The sequence below is a fragment of the Colossoma macropomum genome, unplaced genomic scaffold (assembly GCF_904425465.1).
Source record: "Colossoma macropomum unplaced genomic scaffold, Colossoma_macropomum, whole genome shotgun sequence".
Lineage (NCBI taxonomy): Eukaryota > Metazoa > Chordata > Actinopteri > Characiformes > Serrasalmidae > Colossoma > Colossoma macropomum.
The window spans coordinates 29,974,590-29,996,393 of NW_023494796.1; the positions used below are offsets into that span (position 1 = coordinate 29,974,590).

The window sequence follows — 21,804 nt, forward strand, 5'->3', positions numbered from 1 at the left end:
GAAAAACTTGTGAGGTCATTACAAAGAAAAACAGCACATCAAAGATGCTCTTGACGTTTCTCGCAGCACCAAATCAGTTTAAACTGAATGCCAAGTGTTCATAGGCTCCCCAGACAAAAGAGACAGGGGGGTTTAATGCTTGCTCTGGCCAAATGCCCCTGCTGTATAAAGAACTTGGAGAGTACAGTTAGAATAAGTGAGATGTAAGTATTCACTGTTGGTATAAACATGTAAAATTATTGTTTTGGCCATATAAAGGACCACACACAATGTACTCTATTGATATGTAGGCTGCATCAACTATTTTATCTCTTCTCAAGCTATTTTAAGTCATCGCTATGCCTGGTAATGCTATCAAACTGTAAATGAACTCAACGCTGGGCACCGTGCTTTGGGTTTGTGGGCGGGAATAGGAGGCAGAACCAAAGAGTGAGAAAATGATTTCAGTGGAGTTGTAGTTCACCTGTTTATGTGCCAGAAGTTATATATATATATTCAATTTTGACTTATGAACCTTCATCTTTTCTCAGAACAGCTTATGCCAAGTTAGAAAATCCTAAATCAAGGTTGATTCATTAATTATGTCTGTTACTAAACTACTGTGATCGACTGGCGACCTGTCCAGGGTGTATCCTGCCTTCCGCCCAATGACAGCTGGGATAGGCTTCAGCACCCCACCGTGACCCAGAAGGATAAGTGGTTTAGATGATGTGTGTGTGTGTGTGTGTGTGTGTGTGTGTGTGTGTGTGTGTTACTAAACAACCAACAAACACACACAGTTGAGATGTAAACATGTAAAAAATGAATTGGATACATGAAAAAAACGGAAAAACAGAACCGGAACTGAACTGGAATTTTAGCAACGTAAAAAATGTTACGAATATAAAGTTCAAGTTTAAACATCTTGCTTCCCTGCCGTGCTATTTCTCCTAATAAACAGCCACATGTTCAGCAGTTTTTCAGCAAACTGGCTGAGTTATTTTTAGGTTATAGAGGTGTGTGATTAAACTCTGGGCCTGTCGGTGGGCCCTGGCCATTTAAGGGGTTAAAAGAAAGGCTAACAGTAGAAACAGGAGTTCAGACATGGTTGAACAAGTGAGGATTACAGTCATACGCAAAGGTTTGCCCATGTGGACAAATGGCATGTTTTGTTCTGCACATTTTAATGCACTGTCGCTGTTTATTTGCTGAATTTCACTTATAAGGAAAAATGAAAGTTATGGCACGTTTTATATTTTATATTTTTTATATTTTTTCCACGCTGTTAAAACAAAACATGAAATCTGACTAGGGGTGTTCACACGTTTGCATACGACTGTATATAAGACAATGAACTTGCATGTTTATCCCAAGAACATGGGTGTTTCTGTAATGCAGACCTGTGCAAACTGTTCCAAGGCAGCTTTCTACTCATATTTCACGTAAAGACAGGCCCTAGCAGTGGATCAAAACCACCACCCACTCTGCTGAAGACAGCTGTGCTGTATTCAAAATTCAGCTAAACTGTACGCCGGGCTAACAAGAAGCTGATCGAATGAGCTTTTCTAATACAAAACAACACCACTTAGTCCTGCAGCACTGTGCAACAACGTCTCTTTAACAATTACGGGCCCTTCAACTCAACCCCTTTCAGCGCTGAGGTCCTTCCTGAGCGAGGAGGGCATGCCGGATGGTTCTTCTGACACGGTGCCAAATCTGTTGGTTTGGTTGGCCAGATGATTCTGGCATCGCACGGAGAACAGAAAGATCAACAATTCCTCACATACAGGGGCAGGAAGCAGCTGGAGTCCAGCAAACACAGCCCAATAATAACAACAACATCGCACACTTAAGTGCAGAGCCTCATTCAACTCCTCAGTCTTTTTCTTTCCACCGTCGCTGGGGCCAGGCTAAATGCTGTGTAACAGGCCAAATATGCAGTGCTGAAGTGTAGGTAGGACAAAACACAGAGCCAGCGGTTTAATAGGAGGTTGATAACGTCCATATTTTATTATGCTACCGTTATTATCGTCTGAACTACATTACATCCTCCGAGCTAGAAATGAACCACACTGATGGTCCATGTGGTCATCGTTGCATGATAAGGCCTTCCGCCGTGCATGGAAAGTGTTACCAGCTTTCTCCTATCAGCGTCCTCTCTTCAATAAACAATACTTTAAAACGAACATTTCTGAGGAATAAACACTGACGACATCTGATTTGAAGGAATTTCCTCAAACAATTAACTCGCTTTTGGGACATTACACCCCCCACACCACATGGACTCAACATTGCTCTCTAACCAAGCTACACTTAATAAATGGTTCTTTAGAGCTACACCGTAGAAAAACCACTCTAGTTCCTCAAAGCAGGGCTTCCCAAATGTACAAGAGCCATTTGTCCTGAGACAAAGTAGAATAATAAGACATAAACTGGTCAAAAAGCTCTTTCAGTCCACTTTTACTCAATATTACTGTCCTTTCAATCAACATCTACAATAGATTAGATTAGCTAAAATGAGATTAGATTCAACTTTATGTGCAGAGCCAATGAAATGCAGTTGGCATCTAACTAGAAGAGCAAAATACAGTATTATTTACATATAAAGTGCAGGAAAGTACAATTAAGGATGGCAGAGAAAACATTGATATTGCAAGTATAATAAAGCAATAAGCCATTAGAGGCTGTGCATTACTGCAATTTTATCATAGGGAAGGGTGTTGTTAGGCACGATGCGAAGCGGAGTAAAACTCCCCTCCCTGTGGTAAAATCACTGTAACGCATGGTCTCAAGTGGCTTATTGCTTTTATAAAACGGCAATATAAAATATGATAAAATACACAATTAAATTTTTTTTTTACCCATTTAAGTGACATTTTTAGACTTTAATACTGCTGTTTTACAGTTAATCATACCACAAGTACTTTAATTGATGCCTGTGATATTAATGATGGAGCTGTTTAGCATGTTTGCTATCTTTTAGCCTGTTAGCTAGCTCATCAGCCTGGTTCTAGTTAAGAACATAAGTTGCCAGCCGCTTAGTTTAAACAAAAATCGGGTTCTTACTTCATCAGTACACTTGGTGGTCCATGCTAGCAGCATGAGAGTCAAAGATTATTCCATTAACAGCACAAAGTGTTTTTCATGCCGTGGCACAGTGATATATAATTTTGTTGTTGTGAGGCGGTTGGTGTTTGTATATCATGGATTTTACAACAACTTGGAACGCGGCTCAGCCAATCAGATTTTAGGACCGGAATTATCCGTTTTATAAATATATATATATGTACATATAAATATACAGAATAAGTGTAGAGAATGCCAATGTAGGTAGTATGTACTGTGACAGCAGCAACGGAAGAAAACCTTGTATTTCCATTTTTATGGTTTTTCAGTTTTTGACATAATTTGAAAATGCCTGTTGGCCTTTAGAATGTGTGTAAATTTCATGAAGAATGGACGAAAAGAAACAGCCCAAAATTACTCGGAAAAAATTCTGGTTCCATTGACTTACATTAAAAGTAAAGCAGGTTTTTTCCTTCTCCTGTCAATTTACCATTTTGGAGATACAAGGTTTTGATCCGACAACGGCGATATGTAAAGTGTTAAGTATGTAGAGTAAAAACTTATACAGCAACGGTCTGTGATAATATGAATAGTGCAGTAATAGACTGTACAAATATAAATAGTGCAATAATACTAGGACATAAAGTACAGTAACAGTGCAGTAAGTGCAAAGATGCAGCAGCGTACTATGATGAATGAAAGACACACAGGCCTACACTATTACATTACATAACAAGACTGTAGAGCTGAAAAATAATACAATAATGGCCCATTTGTACTGCATTTAGATGTAATCCCTTTTTCTCTGACCTTCAGCATGGACGTATTAATACAGTTCTTTGATATTTAGGTGGACATTACACGTCTGTTTAAGCCTTTTTCACAGTAGGCATGAAGTAAATTCATTTCCATTTGTTTTGAAGGTGTGAACTATGCATTTTTGCAGCTCATGGCAAGCAGAAAAAATAGACTTCAAGCTTCAAGTGTCACAAACCCCCCCCCCTTTTTCCGATGACGATCATGTAACGCGCTTTTTTCAAGATTTGTTCATTAATAAGTCATTATGAGCGGTTTGGTGTGAAACGCTCTGTTCTAGAGAAACTTACTGAGTCAGAACTGTTCACAGTGGTGGTGATAGGAACCAGACGTCCACCTCTAAAAGCCCCCTCACTGAAAGTTACTATATGAAATAGTTATGAATTCACTGCCTGATGACTGAGACTCTGTTTTAATATAGTTTCGAGAACATTTTGGTCTAAAAATCATTTATGCAGCTAAAAAAGTCCCCAAAAAACGTAATGTTTTCAGATTTTCTACTATTTTCCCATCATCAGCATTCCATATAAACTCAGTAGACTCGTGTAGGTTCACTGGTGGTTCAGGATAGTAAATAAAATGTCTATATTTGTGTTGTAGTCATGGCGACCCCTGGTTCCTATCACCACCACTGTAAAGACATCTGAACCATTTCACACCAAACCACTCTGAATGACTCTATTTACATCTCAAAGACTGAATTATACAAATATTTATGAAAAATTGGTGGAGTTCCCCATTAACCACCGTAAGAGATACTGCAAATCAATGTCACAGAGGAGCTTGTTTTTCATTGCAGCTTTAAGATGCCTGACATTTACCCACAATATTACTAGTGGTTGCAATCTGTTTCTGCTCATGACCGCAACATTCTTAGAGATTATGAATTGATCTGATGCTTATCTTCGAGGTGAGTCATTTCTCCCATCATAATGTGCGAGTGGAAAAAAAAAATCGTCCTCCAGCATTCCAGAAGCAGTTGTTCATGAGCACAGCGTCTCTGCTGAGAACACAGTGTGGTAGTTTTGTGCTCAAGTAGCGCTAATTTGTGTTTGTCATGGCACAAACACAACGGTGAGCTAAATGGTCTTTCGAAGGCGTTCGCTGAGGATCGTTTTTTGGGCCTCGGAGACGAGAAAAGTCGAGCGTCACTGAAAAGTTATTCTGCACGGGAAAAGTCCAGGCCAAACCTGCAGGCAGAGAAACCTCAGGCTTGGACGGCCTGGACAGAGCACTGTTTCAGCACAAGGAAACATGGAGGATGAACGCCAAAGAACAAGCTGACGACAAGGCTCAGAGTGACATTAGAGCTGACTAATAAGTGCCACTGCGGCTGCACGACACATTCCTCTGGAAGCTTAAACTGGAGAGCTCACTTACGTAATAAGCTGAGAGTCACTGCGTGGGCTGACCGGAGAAACACTGCAGGACTGACCCTCTAGAGCGAGAATCTTAAAGGTACACTGTGTAAGACTAGTAAATCAGCTCCACTGACCATATAGAAGCACTTTGTAGTTCTACAGTTACAGACTGTAGTCCATCTGTTTCTCTGATACTTTGTTACCCTGTTCTTCAGTGGTCAGGACCCCCACAGGACCCCCACAGAGCAGGTATTATTTGGGTGGTGGGTCATTCTCAGCACTGCAGTGACGCTGAGGTAGTGTGTGTTGTGCTGGTGCGAGTGGATGAGACACAGCAGTGCTGCTGGAGTTTTTAAAACACCTCAGTGTCGCTGCTGGACTGAGAACCAAAAACATCCAGCCGACAGCGTCCTGTGGGCAGCGTCCTGTGACCACTGATGAAGGACTAGAGGATGACCGACACAAACTGTGCAGCAGCAGATGAGCTGTCGTCTCTGACTTTACACCTACAAGGTGGACTGACAAGGTAGGAGTGTCTACTAGAGTGGACAGTGAGTGGACACAGTGTAAAGCGCACCTATATTTGAATATAATATATATATAATATATTGAATAAATAATCATTATAAGGAAACAAGGAGAAACAAGGGGGCAGTTTTAATGTATATGGATGTGTATATGGTGTATATCCATGTCATGTGTTTGTAGTTCAACAGTGATGTATTGTTGGCTAATAAGAAAAGTAAATACAATTGGATTTAAAAGTTTTGGCACCCCTGGTCAAATTCCATGTTCTTGTGATTTGGTGAAAATAAGTTAAAACATCCTCTACAGAGTCACACTTCAGCACATTTTAATGCACAATTACTGCTTATTTGCTATTGCTTAGCTGATAGAGTGACTTTTATGCATTATTGCATATCTATTTATGTCATAAAACAGGGCTCAAAGGACAACATCTCTGCCATTCAGCTGAACAGGATACACGTGTTTTGCACTGTATGTGTGTTGCATTATCTGTGCTTCTTTGTGGCATAAACATACAAAGATTACAACAAAACCTATATTTTAAGAAGAATTTCACCCAGCATATTACAAACTAACCCATCACTGAATGGTTAAGCATCCTGACCAACCTCAGATGGTCAGTCCAGAGATTTTGTGGGTGTCTGAATGCATTGAGGCATTCGCAAATCCGAACATACATCATCCGTCTGGGTCTCGGGAGGTGCTGGGGCCTATCCCAGTGCCGGGCATAAGGCTGGAAACACCCTGGATAGACCATATGTGCATCACAGGGCAGATACATACATAGACAGTCATATATACTCACACTTAGGGGCAATTTAGCATCTCCAATTAGCCTGACTGCATGTCTTTGGACTGTGGGAGGAAACCCACGCAGACACAAGGACAACATGCAAACTCCACACAGAAAGGACCCTGGTTACCCGGCCGGGGAATCGAACCTAGACCCTTCTTGCTGTGAGGCGCCAGTGCTAAAAACTAAATTTTGGTCAAAATAATGTAGGCCAGTCAGATCAAGGGGTCACTAGTGTTTTTCTGTGTACTACAAATCATATCACTAGCACTATAAAGTAAGTACAATCATAATATGACATTTTTGCCCAACTCTTACACCTAAACCTGGTTTAATTCCACTGTGACAGAGTAGAATTCTGAATAATTCAATAGTTGATTGAATTTCTTAGTAAACAAGGTCGTTCAGAGTGGTTTTGTGTGAAATGGTGCACTGTTTGAACATGATTTCTTCTTGATAGGAATTTAGGGTCATGATGTCGACAAATCCAGCTATCCAAAACCACCAGTGGACCTACACAAGCAGGTGCCGAGTTTTTATCTGTAATAAAGGCAGCATATTCATAACCATTTCCTGTTTTAACTTTCTGTGAGGAAGCTTTCAGAGGTGGACGTCTGGTTCCTATCACCACCACTGTGAACAGCTCTCCAGAACAGTGCATTTCACACAAAAACACTCGACTCTGTTTACATCTTTAATGATTTACATGATCGATTATGCAGAAATTTTGGAAAAATGGATGGAATTCCCCTTTGAAGAAGAGTGAAAGAGTGACTTCTTGTGCCCGCCATGCATGAAAGCACATCACAACCGTACGCCTTTAGACCACTGAAGACCACTGAAGCAGACAGGCTCTCAGACTGCTCCATACATAAAGACCGTACAGCAGACGGAACAAACATTCTCTCTCGTTTCCAACCGTAAACAGATGACATTACGTAGTGCCAGTCTGGGGGCTTCTGGTAAATAAATACGATGAAACGTTCCGTCCTTCATCAGTGGCACTGATTGATTCAGGTTCTGAAAAATAACGTCCAGTCCTCAAGAGGAGACTGACCTCACCCTGGAAGGAAAAGGAGAATGACCGCGTGTGTCAAAGGAGGCCCTTTATATGCATCTCTGATGGCCTTTTGCCAGAAGGTCGTGGAAAGAGCAAGTAGGTTTGCTATAGCTTCAATATGCAGGAACAGCCACATACAGCGCACTCTTAAAAATAAGGGTTCTTCAATGGTTCCTGAGTTGGCGTACAGTCCAAAGAACAACCTTTGACTGGTATAGAACATTTACATTATAAGGAGGTTCTCTGAACTTTTACTCTCACATCTCCCTCACAAAAAAGCGGTTCTTTAAAGAACCATGCCTTAGTAGGGCTGAATGATTTGGTAAAAATATCTCATTGTAATTTGTCCGTCCAAAAATTGCGATTAAACGCAATTACTTTCTTTAAATTAAGATCCAGGCCTTTTTTCACCAAGAAGACCGACACATCCATTTTTCCACCATCTCCGTCTCACAAGCTCAGTGTTATTGGGTTCAATTTCTCCACTTAAAACGTAAGATATCACTAAAACCGCAGCTCTCGAGGTTCGGAAATTGCACTCCTTCAGATTCGCAGGTTCTTTAAGGAGGTTATTCTACAGAATCACTCCTAAAACCCCTATTTGGCAGCCTTTATTTTTGAATGAACTGTGTCTGAGAGAGAGAGAGAGAGAGAGGGAGGGAGAGAGAGACAGAAGGAGGGAGGGGGGTGGCTGGCTATTGCCTCTGTCATCTGACCAAAGAAAACAATTACTAGGAACACGCTTCGGGTCCATCAGCTCCACTTTCCAGATCCATACTGTCGCTCTCATGTTGGTTGTTTCAGTTTATGTTTTTTGTAACAGACGAAAAAAATCATTTACAAATCATTTACAAACACAGGCCTCCTCCAAACACAGACCTGAGAAGCACCACCGCACCTTTCCGACAAGACCCGGACAAGAACACGCTCGGAGGAGAACACTAACCACCAGATTTGTTATGTTAGCTAACGTGGCTAGCACAGTGCTGAGTGATGGAGGGAGAGGGGGGGCCATCCTACCCACCCAGACAGAGCGAGGACAACTGTCCTCTCTTGGACTCCCGGCCACGGATGAAGACTCCTGATGACGAGGCCAATGTTTAGACTGTTAATCGCTGTATTCAAATTAGATGAGCTAACGGATTTTTCACTATATCAGACAATCTGCAGCCGAGGGTGGTTTCACTTGAGGGGTGGGGACTGATTTAATCTTCAATTACTCAAATCATAGATAAACATCCTGAACTAGATGATATATGCAGCATAGTGGAGTCACTTGGCCACCACATTGTGCTCCCTCTCTGCGGTGTAACATGAATGCTTGTCTATGGCCGAAAAGTCAACGTATTCCCAAAAATTCCCCAAACTTCCCAAAACTTCTCAAAAATACCCAATTTGTGGACTGTGATAAGACATTTCATGTGTAAGTATCTGTAGAAAGGTTTTATCTTATGACTAATACAACATAATTTACACCATGATTCATTATTTCATGGGCGTAAATATTTAAATACATACGTATCCAAAATCACCTAAATATTTGTAAAGATTTGTAAGTTTGGAATAAAAAATAAATAAAAACAAGTATGCATTATCATTTTAATAGAGTGTGCAACCTCGAACTGCAGCTAACGCAGGAATGCACATAACTAATGTTTACAGTTACAAACTGCACGTGAACCATCCTAAACATACTGTGTGTGACAAGAACAGTGAGAGTAATTAGAACAGTTTGATTAAATATTTTTAAAAGAATTCACTAAAAAAATGTCTTCACTGTCTAAAAACCTTGTACCTCCATTTTTACCGATTTTTATTTTTCTACGTCATTTGAACGCGGCCACTGTCCTTTACACTGCGAGACAATTTCATGATGAATGGACCAATAGAAATGCTCCAAAAGCACTTGGAAAAAAATCTCTGTACATTAAATTACATTAAAAAGTAGGAAAGATTTTGCCTCCTCCTGTAAAGGAGATACTTGACTGTCATTGGGCAGCAATATGTTATATGTATATGCTACCAGTACAAATGTCCTTGTTTTAATACAGCTGCCATAAGTAGTGTTAAATCCGATGTGGAAAAAGAGAAAGGGAAGTTAGCTTGGTCTTAATGTTACATAGTGATTTTCTGACATAATTTGAAAGTGCCTGTTGCTCTTTAAATTGTAGGTAAATTTCATGATGAATGCACTAAAAGAAATGACCCAAAATGACTTGGAAAGACGTCTGGTTCCATTGACTTACATTAAAAGTAAAGTAGGTTTTTTCCTTCTGCTGCAAAGTTGTCACTTTAGAGATATAATGAGATACATACGATTGGCCCACCAGGAATTCTCCTGACTTTCCTGATTACCCAGATATGTCCACTTCTCACGTTAAGCCTGTGGGATCACTCTGTAGGTGTACAATGACCCAAACCAGCTCTGCTCCCTCCCGCTTTCTCCGCGGCTTCAAGCTTTCCACCCAAGAATGACGAGTAAGCATGGCATAAGCACTATTTGATATCCTGAGGTTTCTTTATTAATGAATTTGTGAGGACTAACAGAGTGGGAGTCTGACGCCGGAGCACAGTAAGCACAATATAAAGCCTGTTAAGCACTAATAGCAGACGTGAAAGCCCCTCCAAAGGCAACACGCCCCTGATTAAGACAAATTCCCCGAGAAGTCAAAGACAAGGCTCTCTGTTGACTCACTAAGGCACAATCCACTTCAGCTGGTCCAGCTATTGTGCCTTCTGCATGTGACTGCTTGAAAATCAGAACCAAACGAACACATGAAAATATCTTAATGCTATATTTACAGAGATAAGTGCTATTACACACAGCACTTTTCAACTTAGTGATAACAGCCCTGACTGCAGCAGTTACTGTATTACGTCAGAGGCTTGGCATGGCAGGCCCTCATTACTGTTGTTTATAGTATCATTTCATGTCAAATATAATCCTAAATGTGTTATATATCTATAATATTACTAATTTTTTATCATTATTCAAAATGGTAGCAAATGTAGTTACAAAATTAAAACAGCTTGTAGTAACATTAACATTAATGTCAACAACTGGAAATCATAACACATTTTCTGTGTTCTCTTGTTTGAATTGTCCCTTCCCACCTTAAATGGTGCAGCAGTTTCACTCTGGCACCTCAGTCACCATTTAAGGTGGAACAGGAAAATTCGAACAAGAAGCTGGAGAATGAGAAGCGACTTCAGCCTCGTAAAAAGTCGACCATTAGGAGATATTTTACGAGAAACCGTTCTACTTTTGAGGAAAAGTTTCCTGCTGGAGATGCGAGAAAAGTGGCTATAGCTGAGCTAAAGCTTAAAGCAGAGCAACGTAAGTCTGTGCTTTCATTCATATTGTATTTCTTAGCCTGTATTAGTACATCAGCACATACTGGGACATATTTACAGCCAGAATGGTAAAATGGACGTAAAATGTTGAGGCTCCCAAGGTGGTTTGATTTTTGTTGGAAGGGCAAAATGGCTCTCCTTAATATTTGGGTTGCCGACCCCTGGATCTCTGTTTAACACCATCATTCATGGAGGGCTTGATGAAGTAAAGCATCTTGCTAATCTAGACAAACACAGGTGTTCAGGGCTCAATAAGCTGCCACTGGTTTTTGGTGTTCAGATTTCCTAGGCGACCCACGCTGCCTGCCAAACGCACATAACCATCTATTCATGTTCTCCTCATAATTAGGCCTTACGACCCCATGTAGTTTGTCTACCTGAGATCCATTCCTGCTTTACAGCCCCCATAAAGTCAGATGGGAGGAAAGGGCCTTGCTTAACGTTTCAGGATAAACACTTGTGACATGCCAGTAACTCACACTGGTTACTGTTTTCTTTCCACGAATGTTCACCCCTCTGTCCACAACTCTTACAAACCCAGCTAACCCCAGCCGGAGCGCTTTCCCTCAAGAGCAGCTCAATGTTTTGGCTAATGGATGCGTGAAGCTTCCTCCTGCACCAATTAAGAAATGGAACTCCAGTCGGAAGGTGGTTCTCAAGGAATTCACACTTACAGATCACTGTACCTGGCTGAATCATGAAAGCACTGCAGGACCTGGAGTGTAACTAAGAGGAAATTCCTCATATAATACTGAGTTTAGAGCATCTGTTAAACAAGGGTCGTCAGAAAGAGCTGTTTGATTTAGTTTCAAGACATTTGGGCAACTGCCAACATTTTATGATTGCAGTCCGTGTTTACACGCACTCAATAATCCAATCATAATCAGATTTCTGCAGTCATCTGATTATTCAAGTGGTCGTGAAATCAGCACGCTCCAATTTCTTAGATCAGAGTAAGGTCTAGAAATCTGATTAAGAAATAAGATAAAGAGGCTGTATTTTAGCTCAGTAATCAGATTTCTCAGTGCATGGGTACCCTTACTCTGATTTCTTTCGTATTTCTCAGTCTGCACTTGTGTGCAGACCGCGGGACCGAAAACAAGGGAGCAGTGCTGCCGCGAGACGCAGCCGGACACTTTTGGAGCGACGCTGAAACTGACTGCATGCTTGACGAAATGAAGGATTTAAACATTCTTCATCTTCTAGATGATGTATGTTGACATTTTCAGGTAAAGCAGCGGCACGAAGTTTGAGTTTTACGTCACGTTTACGTCTCGTCGTCTTCTGTCAGTTTATTGGCTGGTTGTAAAGCAGAAATCTGATTGCTGTCTGACTCATGTAGACCCGGAGTTTCTCATTATCTGATTACTCAAGTGCATGTAAACGTGTTGATCGGATTACTGACAAAATATGATTTTCGGTAGTTATCGGATTATGAAGTGCATGTAAACGCATGGGATGTCCCACCTCTAGCTCTGAGTTTCCAAATAAAGAGCATGCTAAACATACACTACCATTCAAATGTTTGGAATCATATAATAATTGCTGTTGTTTTATTCAATAATTACTTATACAGTGTAAATTTAAATACTATTTAAATATACTTTCGGAATGTCCGGAATCTTCACGCTTCTGTTTTCTCAGTCATTACAGCTCTGTTCCTTCCCTTGGTTACCCACAGTTCTCTGTGCAAAGGAAAAAAAAACAGTATGAAGCCGTTGGAACAGAGCTTGCATTTTAAAGTGTAACTTGTTCACGTCCCTGAATTCGTCTTCATTACTTTATAGAGAGTAAAATGATTGATTAATTAAAGTATCTGCCCATATATTGTATATCATCCATATATTGTATTTCATTTAGAGGTATTTGTATGTATGTAATTCATCGTACATACAAATGCTTATCATACACAGCAACAAACTCAATGCAACAGGCTCCATTTTCTTTCACCAGTTCCCTCACGAGTTACATGCCGCAATTGCGAGAGGCGGGACCTTTGTGGTGACGTCACCACGCAGCCTCGTTAGGACGGCTCCATTTGTATGACCAATGGGCTACTAAGGAGGAGTCTTCATAGGACAGTCCTACCGAGGACCCGCACTACCTCAGCTGCAGCCTCGGCTTTGGGATGCAGCTATTGTGTTTTAGTGTTTCTGCTAGCAGTACTAAGAACTTTTCAATTAACAATTCCCAAATATATTTTTCCAAAATAACTTAAAAAGATAAACGTACCGATTATAAGCGTTTAATCGATACCACATCTGTGCTGGCAAATTTCCTTCGGGATCAATAAAGTATCCATCTATCTATCTATCTATCTATCTAGATATTTCATTAGGACAAATTTTCCCCTTTCAACTTAGCTTTAGCCAATTCCCATCTGAATGCTGAATGTTGGGTGAAGGTTAGTCATGTGAAGCCACTACCACATCTTTTCAAACTGCTGCTAGGGCAATGTCATCAGATGGCTCAACACGCTTGGAGGAGAACACTAACTCTCAGTTCTCTAACATCAGCTAACAGATGTCTATGTTACCTAGCACTGTGCTGAGTAATGTGAATGATTAGAGAGTGTGGTCAATCCTGTTCTGTTGGACTCCCGGTCACAGCTGCGGCATCGCGAGGAATCAATCTGCGATCTTCCAATAATCGTGCCAATGCTATTTTGTTGCCCGTCGAAAATCAAACCTAACTGATAAAAGCCAACTCGGATCTCTCGATACAGACTGTGAATCAAATCTAAATGTAATTCATTACATAATCAACCTTATACAGTTACATATTTACATTTAACCAGCATAACGACAGTACGTACTCTAGACTTCTAGAGTTTAAAACAAACCTAATGTTTCCCTACCACCACTAATAGAGTGCATTCCTTGCCTGACATTCAGAGCAGTAAAAAAGACTTGTTAATTTTTTGGTGGTTTCCCCATCATAACACTGAGTAATGAAGTGGGAGATGGAAGTGGAGTTTACACTGGCCCTTTAATGCGGTAAAACAGGCCATAATAAAGTCAGCGGCCCAAGGGGAGCTTGTGGACTCTTTCAGTCATGACATTGGGCCAACTTCGGGCTTACTGAGATCCATTAGAGGACCAAGTACGATGCCAGACCCTTCTTCAGAAGGATGCAAAAACACTTTCTAAAGCACAAACGCACACAGCCCCTGCGGGTTCTAACCCCGTTACTGTGAGCAGTGCCACCGAGCCATTACGCTGTAAAGCTCCTTCATCTGTATGTAATTAAAGAGAACTCCAGTGCCCAGCGAGGTGCTGACTTATGACTAAAATAAACCGCTGAAGCACAAATGGGTGACCACAGACCACAGCGGCTGCAGAACATGCCAGCTATATCATCCATCATCACTCTTGTTGGAGCTGCACTGACATCTACTTTGTAATTTGCTCTGGTCGTGGTGTAATTGTTCAGAACAAATCATGTGTTGCATGATTCAGCATCCGCAAGACGTTTGATGCCTTCAGTTTTTCCAAAGAGATGCTGAGCACTAGCGCCGTATGGGGCATGAGCACCACTCGCAACACTTTCAGGGAGAAAACATTTCATACAGTACTGTGCAAAAATCAGAGACCAAAACAGAGTCATTCAGTAAAAATGAAATTTTTGAGGAGATTAGATAAGAAAGTTAAAAAAAATCATTAAAACCTAACGAGATATTAGGACTCCTAACAACCACCTGGAAGACCTGGTAGACCCCAAAACTGCCCCCATCAGATAAACAGCACTTAAAGCTTTCATCTTTGAGAGAGAGGAGAAAATCAAGCTGCTTCAGATCTGAAAACATCCACAGGTGTTTCTGTCCATCCTTCCACTGTGAGAAGACGACTCAGCGCTGTGGGTCTGAAAGGATGTGTAGCTGTCAAGAAGAACCTCACTGAGAAAAGGAGACGGACACATCAAACAGAGAAGCTGAACAATGGACTGACCACCCCAGAGTCCAGACCTCAACACCACTGAATGTGTTTGATTACTTTAGAAAATGATCAACCAGCTTCTAAGACTGAACTTTGGAGGTGAGTTACATAGACTTAATGGCTATTTTGACTGGAAATGAAATGAATGAAGGGCGAACTCTGACTTTCACACAGTACTGTATGTAGAACATAGACTAACTGCGCATCACCAGTGCACACCAATAACACAATAATTATCCAATTTTGGCAGTTATTTGATTATTATTGATCTTGGACACAGCTTAGTCTGATTTCTTAGAACAGATAAAAGCCATTATTGGAGAAAGTGACCTGAATTTTAGCTCAGTAGTCAGGTTTTTCAGTGTTTGTATAAGCTTATTCCATTCTCCTTCATTTTTCCACAATTGTACCTTTCTACATTTGCAATGGCAGAAGTGCACACTGTCCCTCTACAAAGAAATCTGATTACTGAGAGACTTGTTTAGATCTCAAGTGTTCTCATTATCAGATTAACACTTGTAAATGTGTTAATCTAATTAGCGCCAAAATCTTTTCTGCAGTTATTGGATTACTATGTGCATATAAACTTACTCACTGAGGTGCCAGTTCATTAGGAACACACTTATCTGCACTTATTGGTCGTTTTATCAGATACACTGACCATATAGGTGTGATCTGTAGGTTTGCAATTAGTTGTGGCACAATTTGGCTGCATTTACATTATCAGGTTGAAGTGGCACAAATCTGATTTTTTGCCCTAATGTGACTCACATCTGATGTTTTCAGGGCTTTGTGGACACACACATCTGATCTTTTCAAATCCGACCTGAGCCACTTTCATATGTGGTCCTAGATCGGATACGTATCTGATTCGTGGCCATTCGACCTTAATGGGACGCTCAGATCAGAATTCATGTGCTTTTTTGTCCACTGGGCCATCATTCAGCGTTACCATGGCAGCAGCGCCGAACAGAAGTTAAAGCCTGTAAACGGTGGAAAAGCAGCTCATCTCACCTTTTTCTCCTTCGTCTCGCTCTAATAATGAAGCTGAGAGCTGATCAGAGTTAATTATCTTCTCAGCGAAGCTCGTTCTGCTCGTTAGTTTGTGCTGATGATGAACGTGATTCATTCACGTGACGTTACTGAGTAGGATGAGCTCATGAAGGTCATTTCAGGACGCCGGTTCATCACATTAATGACAGATTTGAATCACTTACCTAAACGAGTGCGAACCATCATGTCAGAGAGATCGGATTTGAGCAAGAAATCGGATTTGAGCAACGAGGCTTGGAATGTGAACGTAGCCTTTGTCAGCCGTCCTCAACATTAACAGAAAACGACCACCACTGACCAGCTATTATTCGGGTAATGGATCATTCTCAGCACAGCATCGAAACAAGATGGTGTGCAATTTGCAACTGTGTAGTCTCACAAAGGTCTGCCTGTTTTCAGAGAGTCCAGCGTGTTTCGTCCGTTAACATGGCCAACAGCCGCCAACTTTAACAGGAAAGGGCCGTTTGACTGACATGCAAAACACAGACTGCTGTTATTGTGTGCGACTATATGATGCCATGTAAGGCCCGCTCACGGTGTTCAGAGCAGGCAAAGATCTGTGAACGTTTGGATCTGACGAAGGAGAAATCGGCTTCTTATTCAATATTCCTTTCCACCTTAAATGGTGCAGCAGTTACATTCAGGCAAAAAAAATTCACACAAAAAGCTGCCGAAGCCAAATTTTTGATGGAAGCAACATTCAGCACTGGTTTGGCTGGGCCTGTTGCGCTAAAGTTAGAAAGCAATATTTACATAGGTTTACCTATATAATGTTCCATTTTATTTTTTTGTTTAGCACAATAAAAATGTTTGTGTAAAATGTGAAATGACATCCCAGAATAATAAGCCACTATTAACCTATAAAAATAGTTTTACTTAAGCATCTAAAATGGTGTTATTTGAAAATATATATTTGCACCTTGATGTACATCGAAACCACCAGAAACTGTACTTAAACTGTGATAAAACATGCTGCATGGCTGTTTCATGCGCAATAGATTACTAGCTGAGACTAGTGATTGCAAGGCACCTATAGAAAGTGTACCTATTAAAATGACTAATGAATGGCCCAAGGTAGGTGTACCGAATGAACTGGCGACTCAGTGCAAGTAGAACAGAGAATCACTGGGACTGCAGAGGAAAAAAGGAAATAAAGCCATTAAAAGACTTTTTCTGAAGAGGAATGAAGTCATAAAACTGTCCAGAACCTTCTGTTATGTGAACATCCCAAACAAAAGGTAACGTCCATGTTTTCGAAGGCTGCTGAACCCGAGCCAAAAACATCGGACCAGAAGCAAACGAGGGCAGTGAAAGTGGGCGTTAAGTAGGTGCCCGCGGATGTGCTTGGCAGAGTCGTCTCTCACTACTTAGCAGGCTGACAGATAAACAACTCCCCGCTGGGCAGGGTCAGTGGGGGAATGTGGCTGCTTCCTTTTGTTGTTCACTTGTTTCGCTATCTGTTATCCTCTCTTTCGAACTGCTGAATGAAGGCTTTGAGCTTCGATGGTCTTCTCAGGTTCTGTGAGCATTATCTAAGCCTGAATAAGGTTCCTCTCTGCCTCACTGCGCAGTAATAGTCACAGGGCTCTACCAGTGAGATCCATTAGCTAGCACTTAGAGCGCTGTTTTTCACAGGACCGTATTACGTTCCTAGATAATAAGTTACAGTTAACGGATAATAAGCTACGGTTACACTACTGACTGTAAGTTACAGATGTAGCACTGAATACAGTTTACAGTGCTGTCATTGATTTACACTACTGACAATAAGTTAGAGTACTGACAATAAGTTCCAGTCACACTACTGACTGTAACTTACTGGATACACATTACAGTACTGATATGTTAGAGTTACACTACCGATCGTAAGTTACAGTTATGGTACTGGATACAGGTTACAGCACTGACAGTAAGTTAGAGTACTGATAAGTTATAGTCACACTACTGAATGTAACTTACAGTTAAAGTACTGGATACAGGTTATAGTTCTGACAATTAGAGTACCGATAGTGAGATACAGTTGCGCTACTGATTGTAGATTGCAGTTATAGTACTGGGTACAGGTTACAGTTCTGACAATAATTTAGAGTACTGACAATACATTATGGTTACACTACTGACTGTAACTTACTGGATACACATTACAGTACTAATACATTAGAGTTACACTACTGATTGTAAGTTACAGTTATGGTACTGGATACAGGTTACAGTTCTGACAATAAGTTAGAGTACTGATAATAAGTTATAGTCACACTCCTGACTGTAAGTTACAGTTACAGTACTGAATACAGGTTACAGTACTGACAAAAAGTACTAATAGTAGTACTAAATTACCATTAGTACTAAAGAGTACTAATAATAAGCTGCAGTCACACTACTGATTGTAAGTTATAGTACTGGATACAGTTTACAGTTCTGACAACAACATTCCTAGACAATAAGTTACAGTTAACTGATAATAAGCTACAGTTACACTACTGACTGTAAGTTAAGTAATTTAGAGTACTGACAATGAGTTACAGTCACACTACTTACAGTACTGACAGTATGAAAGAGTACTGATAATAAGTCACAGTTACATTATTGACTGTAAGTCACAGTTATAGCACCGGTTATAGGTTGCAGTACTGACAAGCTATGGTCACACTATTCACTAAGTTACAGGTATAGTCCAGGTTACAGGTTACAGTTCTGATTGTTAGTTAAAGTACTGACAAGTTGAATAATTTAAAGTACTAAAATAAGCTATGATTAGACTACTGATGGTAAGTTACTGTTACAGCACTAGATAAAGGTTACGGCACTGACAATAAGTTAGAGTACTGATAATAAGTTGCAGTCACACTACTACTGTAAGTTACAGTTGTAGTACTAGATATAGGTTACAGAACTAACAGTAAGTTAGAGGCCTGATAATAAGTTATGGTTACACTACTGACTGTAAGCTACCGATATAGTACTGGATACAGGTTACAGTACTGACTATAAGTTACAGTTACAGTACTGAGTACAGGTTTCGACACTGAGTGCAGCTTAGAGTACTGATTATGCATTATGGCTATAATACTGACTATACATTATAGTGACAGTACTGATTACAGGTTACACAACTGACCAGCGGTTACAGTACTAACTACAGTTTTGAAAACTTACTGTACATTATAGGTACAACACCAACTACAGGTTACAGTACTGACTGCAGGTTACATAACTGACTAAAGTTTACAGAACAATACTGGTTGTAAGGTACAGTTAGAGTACTGAATACAGGCTACAGCATTAACTAGAGTACTGATCACTGACTGTAGATTACAGGTGCAATACCATGTACAGGTTACAGTACTGACTACATGTTACACAACTCACTAGAACATAGTACAATACTGGCTGTAAGATACAGTTACAGTAATGAACAGAGGTTACCATACTAACTACAGCAAATTACTCTAAATCACAGGTACAATACCAACTACAGGTTACAGCACTGACTACAGGTTACAGTACTGACTACATGTTACACAACTGACTCGAATACACAGTACAATACTGGCTGTAAGATACAGTTACAATACTCAACAGAGGTTACCATACTAACTACAGCTGATTGCTGTAAATTACAGGTACAATACCAACTAAAGGTTACACAACTGACTAAAGTTAACAGAACAATACTGGTTGTAAGGTACAGTTACAGTACTGAATACAGGCTACAGTACTGACAAATGACTATAGATTACAAGTGCAATACCATGTACAGGTTACAGTATTGACTACAGGTTACACAACTGACTAGAATATACAGTACAATACTGGCTGTAAGATACAGTTACAGTATTGAACAGAGGTTACCATACTAACTACAGCAAATTACTCTAAATCACAGGTACAATAACAACTACAGGTTACAGTACTGACTACAGGTTACACTACTGACTACAGATTACACAACTGACTAGAATATACGGTACAATACTGACTGTAAGACACAGTTACAGTACTGAACAGAGGTTACCCTACTAACTACAGCTGATTACTGTAAATCACAGGTACAGTACCAACTACAGGTTACAGTACTGACTACAGGTTACAGTACTGACACAATGCTAACAGTGCATGAAAGTAGCACACCATCACAACATCAATACATTCCATTCTTGGCAAATGGCGCTGAAATCTTACACCACACCCCATTTTCAGGTTCTGACGTGGGCAAAACTGGCCGTGATGGTGATCCCTTTCCACCGATTCAGAAAGCACACGGGACACACCTGCTTCTGCGTGTGATACACGTCTTTCAAACAGCACGACGCGGGCCTTACCTCTGCAGTAGTTCTGCTCGTCCAGGGTGAAGCCAGACGTGCAGCGGAGAATCCTAGAAGACGGCACCCTGCGACTGGCACCCTGAGTCCGGCCTGTCGGAACCTGGCCCTGGCCCGGGCTCTGTGGGGGAGGGTTGGCGGGTGCGCTGGGCTCAGCGGGCTGAGAGGGCTCATCACCACTGCTCACGAAGATCTGCGCGTTCTGGGGCAGGCAGAGGTAGCCGCCGAAGTGGTTCACACACTTCATACCCCCTTTGCAGGCGTCGGCCACAATGGCACACTCGTCAATGTCTGCAGGAAGAGGACAGGAGTAGTAATGCTGGACTTTTACACAGTCAGTCAAGTGAACACAGGGAGATGAGGTGAGGCAGACAACTAGGGGTGGGCGATATGGCAAAAATATCATATCATGATACTTTAAGACATTTTTACGATACACAATCACAACATTTCGTTTTTTTGAGATTTAATAAGTTGGAACTGACAAAACAGAACCTGTAGCACCACATATGAAAATGCTATGATAATAAAAATAATAATAATAATAATAATAATAATAAATCTAAAACTACATTGTCTTTTATTCAGTTTTACAAACTGTGCTACACTAAATCCAGTTAAACAGGTCCAATGATGCTCTATCAGTAATGAAGCATGGTCAGTCAATGCTCTTTAAGTAACATGCTTTATTAATGCATGGAAATGAGATCCTAATGTGTGGCCACAACTTAGTAAGGTGTGGGAATAAGATAATTAAGTCGTGGCCATGGCATAGTAAGGCATGGGAATGAGATCATGCCTTACTAAGTTGTGGCCACGCATTAGGATCTTGTTCCTGTGCCTTACTAAGTCATGGCCATGCATTAGGATCTTGTTCCCATGCCTTACTAAGTTGTGGCCATGCATTATTTATTTTATTATTTTATTATTATTATTTTATTTTATTATTTATTTTATTTATTTTTTTATCTATACTGGATGTCACCCGCAGGGCTCTGTAGGAACAAGATGATTAAGAAATAGACACAACTTAGAGGGCATGATTTCAATCTTATGCCTTACTAAGTAGTGGCCATGCATTAAGATGTCATTTCCACACGTTAATAAGTCGTGGCCACACATTATTTTTATTTATAGGGGATGTCCGGTATAATCTCGTATAAATAAAAATATTGCATGGCCACGACTTAATAAAACATGGGAACAAGATAATTATGTCATGGCCACAACTTAGTAAGGCATGAGAACAAGATCCTAAAGCATGGCCATGACTTAATAAGGCACAATCTCATTCTCACATCTTACTATGTCATGGCCACAACTTAGTAAGGCATGAGAACAAGATCCTAAAGCATGGCCATGACTTAGTAAGGCATGATCTCATTCTCACATCTTACTATGTCATGGCCACATATTAGGATCTCATTTTCACGTGTTAGTAAGTCATGGTCACCAGCACTGTTGACATCCTGTATAAATAAAATCAATGCATGGCCATGACTTAGTAACACATCACTTATATAGGATGTCAGCAGCA

General features: G+C 40.6%; 1 protein-coding gene across 3 annotated transcripts in view; it reads right to left on the reverse strand.

Annotated features, from left to right (window-relative positions):
* efemp1 (EGF containing fibulin extracellular matrix protein 1) overlaps positions 1 to 21,804 on the reverse strand; it is a 58,243-nt gene that overhangs the window by 35,020 nt on the left and 1,419 nt on the right. For all 3 annotated transcript variants that reach the window (XM_036583296.1, XM_036583295.1, XM_036583294.1), the window contains exon 3: positions 20,268 to 20,558. In XM_036583296.1, coding sequence (XP_036439189.1) covers positions 20,268 to 20,558 — 291 coding nt within the window. The remainder of the gene's footprint in view (positions 1 to 20,267; positions 20,559 to 21,804) is intronic.